Consider the following 7,970-nt stretch of genomic DNA (forward strand, 5'->3'; position numbering starts at 1 on the left):
TCAATTAAATAACCTGTAAAAAATAAAGGTAAGATACTTGGAGGAATGATATGAAAGAGGTAATTACAAATAAAGGAAAAATGGCTACAAAAGGTACATGATTGGATTACATACGTCTTTTTTTTTTCTGGTATGATGCTTGACTTATAGTAGATTGATGATTAACGGTTTGCTCAGAGAATCCTTCAGATTCATGACTTGAAACTACATCACTACAGTGAAATGAAGCAAGGGCGATAGATTGTGGAGGATTGGATTGCCTTGCAGCACTAATTTGATTAGTTCCAGTTTGCACTATGTTGCTTGATAAGGAGAAGGTGGTTTGTATATCTATGTGCTGGCGTGAACAGACCAAAGTGCCAACTCCTTGAGTATGTTGTGGAGCAGATGGTGTATTTGAAGAGCTTGGGTTATCGGATAGCAAGATTCTATGAACGGGGGTTTCATAGTCATTCAAAACAAATTGTGAGGATTGAGAAGATGGCATATATCCATCCGATTGAACATGTCCGTCAGGACTTGTCATGTTATTGCTATAAAGAAACCATGGAAATTAAAAACGAAGTTAAATGAAAGGAAAACACAAAAAAAAAACCATGATTAGTACATGATCATGGCCAAGTGAAGGAAAACACAAGGATAGAGAAAATCTTAATGACATGTGGTTTCTAAAGAAACCATGCAAACATAGGGATAATAAGTAATTCAAAAACAAAACGTAATGAAATTAAGTGCTGGCCAAAGATTAATTCGCTTGTAAGGTGAAGGAATTACATTAGACTAAAATCTTTGATATATCATGAGACATGATGACAGGGCATGCTTAGCTAAAAACAAAACTCCTTGGTTCAGGAGAGGATGAAGATATAACAATAAAAGATCAAGCAATTAAAAAAAAGACATTATATGTTGCTAAACACATAAATACCATAACCATGATTACGCATGCAAGGAAATAGAAATGCATAAAGTAAATAACAGAAAGGCACAAAACAAACCTGAGAAAACACCAACGATAAATAAAAGTGGCCGTTTTAAAAGATCTGAAAGACAAAGTTAAATTTTGATGAATATGTGCAAGAATAAAAACGAAAAGACACGCGGGATAAGACCTAGAGAATGAGGCATGAAAAAATAAACAAAAATAAAAATAAAAGATGAGGCAGCATGTTTAGGTAAAAGAAATTAAGATCACAATCACAGCAAGCGCTTAAAAAAAAAACACCAAAGAAAAAAAAAGAAAAAAAGCAAGAACAATCTTTGTAATTTGTTTAATGAGACTGTCATGTGTCCTGCAATGTTTTTTTAAAAAATTTAATTTTCGAAATTGTCCTATAACCCATAGCTTGACTCATGCAAACATTGCTAAAAACACTAAGGACTCGTGACCTGCTTTCTACATATGAACATTAGGCATGTGAAATCTATTGCAAGCTCATGCCCCAAACGAATAATAAAAATTAATCTAACCTCATCATAAAAGTATAAAATCCTATGTTATTTCATGAAATGTCACCCACACCATCAACATATGTATAGCAGCCATGAAGAAAAAGTGTCTATTTGTACAAACCAACAAACACCTTGAATTTCTCTTTTCATATCAGATGTAAAACGATATTATATCAGAGTGATCTGAGAAGCATAGCAGGACAAAAAATGAATAACATTTATGGAAAAATAAGCATATTATATAGTTGATAGGGCATGAATTTTGATCCAAAAGTAAAAATATTTTTTAAATTAGCTTTTGATCAATCTCTCCAAACAAAAACAAAAACAAAAATAATATGTTTCTCGAGTGTCCATCTGATTTAAAAAGGTTTAAGTCTTTTTATATTTATTATTTTTATATCAAACACTAACAAAAATTACAGACTTCGTGGGTGTTTGTTTACGTGGACGAATTTACTTTTTACAATATTTGTTTTTTACTTGAAAAAAAATATTAAATTAATATTTTTAATATATTCTCAAATACTCTTAAAAAACCATCATACACAACCTTACAACCTCACCAGAGACAAAGTTTAATTTCATACGGTATCAATAAATTATGTTATCCTGTTTATCGTGTACAGGCTACGCCACAAAGTTAATTCATATACAGCTTTCATGGCTTGATTTGTCACAAAGGATTGTTCAGCCCAAAGATTTATAAAAAATGAGATCGGAAAAAATACACTTGTCTTATCGTATTTTTTCCACGTTAGATGGCGTGATATCTATCCACTTTCTAGGAACACCAAATTAATATTCAAGCTACCACCTAAAAAGAATTAATTAAGCTCTTTTAATACCTGTTTGTGATATTTTAATACATAATTATCATTATTAATTTGTCAATTCATCAAAAAACGTTCCTGCACCTAAAAAAACAAAAGGTCTTAATGAATATAATATAATATAATCCAAGCTTCAATCAAAGCTCGATTCATCCATTACTTTAAGACCTCAAAAGTAATACCTGTTTATTTAATATGCCCGATTCATCCAAGCTTGGTGAGGGGTCCATGAAACACGGAGTCATCCATTATATATCGAAGCTTTTGCTTCATTCAAGGCAAGATCCCCATGTGCATGTTCTCATTGACCATTGCCCCGTGATATTTTCAGGTACACATATCCCACCCGACACCGTTTACCATTTACAACATCAAGACCGTCAAACCGCAGTCCTCAATCTTTTATTTTTTCCACGTTAGATGGCGTGCTATCTATCCACTTTCTAGGAACACCAAATTAATATTCAAGCTACCAACTAAAAAGAATTAATTAAGCTCTTTTAAAAGGCAGACTCCAGTTTCCTTTCGAGCCTTTTGAATCATAAAAGCAAGATGGATCGCTAGTGCGTAGCCCCTACCAAAAAAAATGTTAAAAAGCCAGCAATCCATGCCGTGCTTTCTGTGGGCAAAAATGCTGATTTTCCTCTGCAAGTTGGCATTCTTCGGTCACTTTCTTGTGGCAACAGTCTACCACTGGCATCAATCTCGCAAGATGGATCGCTAGTGCCTAGTGCCTACCAAGAAAAATGTTAAAAAGCCAGCAATCCACATCGTGCTTTCTGTGGGCAAAAATGTTGATTTTCCAGGCAAGTTGGCATTCTTCGGTCACTTTCTTGTTGCAGCAGTTTCCAGCCCTCGCATATATATACTTGCCATCCCATTTTCCTTTCAACAAATCAGCCACAATCTAAAAAAAAGAAGAAGTTGTTTTTCAATCTTGGAAGTCCAACTTCTCATCACAGCAAATCATCAGTTTTCTCAAATGAGTCTCATCAAGAATCACAAACCTTGTCCAGTGATTGAAGTTGCATATTCCTCACCCTTTCTCTCCGCCTATTCCCTTCTCTCTACGGCTTCTTTGTCATTGTCCTCCACATGTCCACCATCAAATGGCATGCAGCTCACATGATCAGCACCTCTCTAATAACAATATTTCAAGCATCAGTTTACGGATTCCTACTCTTCCACTCTCGTTCCTCTTCCTACAGGTGCGGGCAGCATACTATTATAGGGGATCCTCCCACTGCACTGGAAACTTAAAGAGATATTTAGCACTGGTGTTGTGCTTGGAGGTTACTTGGCCCTGATGACAGTATTGTTCTTCTGGATTATGAAAGACACAGACTTCTTCTCAGCTTGTGTTTCCCTTTATTTAGATTTTATATATTTATATGATTTTCGTAAGACAGGATAAGTTTTGTGCAAGATCACTGAGAGATAGCAAATATGAAATGATGGCGGCCTTGCACTTGCAAGTGAGTATTGTGAGCCAGGCCCTCATTTTCGTCAGACGATCCCGCAGCTGGTCTTTCGTTGAACGTCCTGGACTTCTTCTTGTCAGTGCGTTTGTAATCGCTCAGCTGGTAAGGATTCATCTTATCCGCCAATCGCTACTTAAAACAACCCTCCCTAGAGTGACCTTGAAGCGCGCTTCTTGTTCATTTTCTTCCCTTGGCTCCATTCCATCCTTTACAAAGTACAGGTCCCAGGTCCGCGCTTTCCTTTGAACATGAGCACTTAGATAGATATCAGCATAGCTTCGTAATTAAACTCCTCGCACATCTTCTCTGAAAGCGAGAGCCTGAGATGCATTGCTTGCATCTTCATTGGGTCTTACGTACTTAAAAACAAAAAACGAAATGACCAACATACTGTAATGGTCTAGTTCCAACGCCCAACGACCAATATTTTCTAAGCAATATTTGTATACCATAACAGCTACCTTATTCATTACACAAACATATATAATTACAAAGACGATATGCCATCTTATACTGCGGCATGCAATGAAAAAACATCTCTACAAACTTTATAAAAAAACAACAAAGAAGTTCACAAAGCTTGGCAAAAGCATAAGATTTGGTATGTAGAAATACAATTGGCCGCGATGCTATTTTTTGTAAAACTAATTATCATGCACAGCTGTCAGACAAAGAAACACACAGAACCGAGAATGTGGTGCAGAATATCAAATCATATGCGTTAGGACTTGATGAAACGAAGATAGTATGCAGAATCACACAAAGCAGAAAGAAAAGAGAAAAGAGAGAAGCCACTCTTTTGAGCAACATGGCAACGACTGCAAAATGAGACACAAACGTAAAGACACTTGATGGCCAATGAAAAAAAAACACTCCTTTTCATAATATGACAGAGCACAGGCCATGCACAATATGCAGACAGCAAGATGAGTATAGTCACTTTCCACAACACAATCTTAAAAACAACTAAGAGGAAAATATTCTAACCTTGAAGCCCAAACTCTCCTGAAAGACGATATGATAAAGGGAACAACGAACTGCAAAGGAAAGCATAACAAATCATGGCCACCCGCATACAGAACAAACAAAAGTTGCAGGGAACAAACAAAAGTTGCAGGAAAACATACCTTCAAATATTATAAGAGAGGCAGGAGCTGAGAGAACTGGCTCGCCAGAAACACTATTTCAAAAGAGCATCATCCCATGCAATTAAACAATTAGAAAGCAGACTAACCAGAATAGAAATGCCAATGAAAACTGAACAGGAAATAATGAAAACGGAGGCAAGAATATGTGTATAATGATGCCAACGCCACATCCATTTAATGCACCATCAAAGAAGATCAGACAGCTTGACTTTATTCTAAAAGAAGCCTGCAAGCATTTAATGCACCATTAAAAAAACACCGGCTGATTTGACCCAGTTACAGGGGGGAAATGACAGTCTAATTTTTCAATGCATTTAAGACACTGGTATTATGATCTAACGTTTTTTCAAACCTCTGCAGCGACAATTTATGCCTTGGCAGGGAAAACCGTAGGGAAAGCTACAGTACTTTCCCCACGCGTTTTAGAGTTCTTTAATATATATATATATATAATTCACACCTGATTTTTTCACTTCAAGTTATTACATGAACTTTTGGACGGAATCCAAACAAGTAAAACAATTTATTAAGATAAAATTATCATTCCCTTGCGTCAGCAGGAAGCTAAAATCTTTTTTTTTTTTCATCGAAAAAAAACACCCAGTATATTTTTCTATAAAGAAGGCACGTTAGGCCAACGTGGAGCCCACTCTGATTTTTAGTCTGCCTGCCCACCAAAAAGTAGCAGCCGTCCATTCCCGGATCACCGTCTCTTTAACTGCCACGTGTCATTTCCTTTTTAAACATCCCATCTACCATTGTCCTTCATTGTCTCCACGTATGAAAGCAAACCTCTCAAACTCTCAGTTAACGACGTAATTCCTCGAACCTCCCAAACTTAACACCGTCAACCCAATCATTTCATTTGAAATTCAACCAAACCACCAGGTTCGTAGACTCCAAACCTGAGGCTCGGCCCACGATTTAAATAACCCTCACATGCTTTCTTTCAACTTCCTCACTTCTCATCACTCCCCTCTGTGTCTGTGGGTGTATTTCTCTTTTTCTTGCGCCGAAATTCACTGAAATTTTTAAATTTTTATTAGGAGGATCCAGAATACAATGGCGGAGCAATCAGAGAATCCGATTGAGTCAGTCATGGGGAAGATTAGCGAGAAAATTCATCAGGATTCGTCGTCGTCTGATTCGGAGTCCGATTCAGAGAAGAAATCGTATCCTTCCGAGTCGGTGAAGGACAAGATTTGGCGGTTGTTTGGTCGAGAAAAACCTGTTCATCGTGTTCTCGGTGGTGGAAAGCGTAGGTCACTTAAAACCTGCTTTATTTAATAAGATTTCATTTTTTTTAATTCATTTTCTTTTAAATTTATTTATTTAGGTTGATTTTGATTGTTTATTATTTTATTTTTTCACTAGTGGAGACTAGAATGATTCAGATTTAGTCATTCTGTTTTTTTCCCCGGTCTTCTGGGGTGTTTGGCTACTGAGAAAATTAAAAGGCAAAAAAAAAAAATGACAGTGTGGTTAATGTGGTATTTTTGTTCAGCTGCTGATGTGTTTTTGTGGAGGAACAAGAAGGTTTCAGCTGGTGTACTTGGTTTTGCGACAGCAATCTGGGTCCTTTTTGAGTTGGTCGAATACAACTTGCTTACTCTAGTGTGCCATATCTTGATACTCTCTCTTGCACTCTTGTTCCTCTGGTCTAATGCTCTCGCTTTTATCAACAAGTAATATTCTCTCGTCCTTGAAGTTTTTAGCTCCCTTTTCAGGTTTAGGAATCCATGTATTTTGGTGGAGGTATTGACAACTGTAGGCTCGGAATGGGTTGTTTGTGATTTTCTTTCCGATGTTGTTTTATAGGAGTCCTCCTCGCATCCCACAAGTTCATCTTCCAGAGGAACCAATCCTGCAGGTTGCTTCAGCACTGTGTGTTGAGATTAACGGTGCATTTATGGTCTTGCGCAGTATTGCAGCAGGAAAAGACTTGAAGAAGTTTCTCATTGTATGTTTCTTGTAATTGAAGTAGATCATCTGATATTTCTGCTTTATTTTGTTTTCAGTAGAATAATTCTTATATCACTGCTACATATGGATCTGAAATTTATTGCTGTCGAGTTCTGCATTATTTGGTCAATAGCGTGTCATTGCTGGATTTCATGCTTTACCCACTCTGACTAAATTATATTGAGTTAGATAGCTTTTGGCTCGCATTGTGATTCCTAAAATTGCTGGTGTGTATTGATGTCAGGTTATCGCCGGACTGTGGGTCATGTCAATTGTGGGGAGTTGGTGCCATTTCTTGACCTTGTTTTATATATGTATGACCTTCGAAGCTGATTTTATGCAGTTTATTTAACGTGCGTTAAATATTATATACTGAAACTTTCCAATGATTCTAACAGGCTTCGTTCTGCTACACACTGTACCCGTTTTCTATGAGAAGTTCGAGGACAAAATCGACCCCTTGGCGGAGAAGGCGATGATTGAGATCAAAAGGCAATATGCGGTCTTCGATGCTAAGGTTCTGAGCAAGATCCCAGTGGCCGCTTTGAAAGCCAAGAAAGTTTAGATTGGTTGCTTGATATGTTTGGGTAATCAGGGGTTTGCAGGTCGTGATTGCTTTACCCATAATTTGCTAGGGATTCCTTTTGTTCTTCACCCCACAAATTGTTTTAAACTGTTTGGGTTGCATTTTGAATGAATTGTCTTTCACGGTGTTAGTTTTGAAGATGTAGGTTTAACTCGCAATTCTGTGGCACCTCTTAATGGTGGTTTTTGATGAGTTCAATGTACATTAGTTTATCTTTTATGTTTCGGACCGTTGTGAACCCGGTATTTTCTGATATTTGTGTCGTGTGTGCCTCGTGACTACGACAAAAAACAAAGTTAGATGCTGGCGCAGAAACAGTTCCTCTTTTGGCTATTGCGGGGGTAAGGTGGATTTGCGTGTAAGGCTCAAATCTATTTCAATTTGGATGTGTGAATGTCGGTGAGTTTGAGAGTGTACTATTGCTCTGCTTTAAAGTCAATTTCTAGCTAACAGGGTCTTGTTCGTGATGTTACGTGTAAACCGGTGTGTGGTGGCCCGGCACAAGTGA

General features: G+C 37.3%; 1 protein-coding gene and 1 long non-coding RNA gene across 2 annotated transcripts; one reads left to right on the forward strand and one right to left on the reverse strand.

Moving 5' to 3' along the window:
* Positions 1-949: 949 nt before the first annotated feature.
* LOC118041582 (uncharacterized) lies at positions 950-5,133 on the reverse strand. Its single transcript, XR_004686337.2, has 3 exons — positions 4,894-5,133; positions 4,754-4,803; positions 950-1,043 (listed from the first exon to the last, which is right to left on the reverse strand). It is a non-coding gene; the product is annotated as an uncharacterized lncRNA (long non-coding RNA).
* Positions 5,134-5,866: 733 nt separating this feature from the next.
* LOC118041581 (reticulon-like protein B5) lies at positions 5,867-7,686 on the forward strand. The gene is made up of 5 exons (XM_035049009.2): positions 5,867-6,172; positions 6,419-6,599; positions 6,733-6,874; positions 7,121-7,190; positions 7,275-7,686. The coding sequence occupies exons 1-5, from the start codon at positions 5,977-5,979 to the stop codon at positions 7,439-7,441; spliced, it is 756 nt and encodes a 251-aa protein (XP_034904900.1). The 5' UTR covers positions 5,867-5,976; the 3' UTR covers positions 7,442-7,686.
* The last annotated feature ends 284 nt before the right edge of the window (positions 7,687-7,970 follow it).

Source organism: Populus alba, chromosome 14 (genome assembly GCF_005239225.2).
Source record: "Populus alba chromosome 14, ASM523922v2, whole genome shotgun sequence".
NCBI classification, from domain to species: domain Eukaryota; kingdom Viridiplantae; phylum Streptophyta; class Magnoliopsida; order Malpighiales; family Salicaceae; genus Populus; species Populus alba.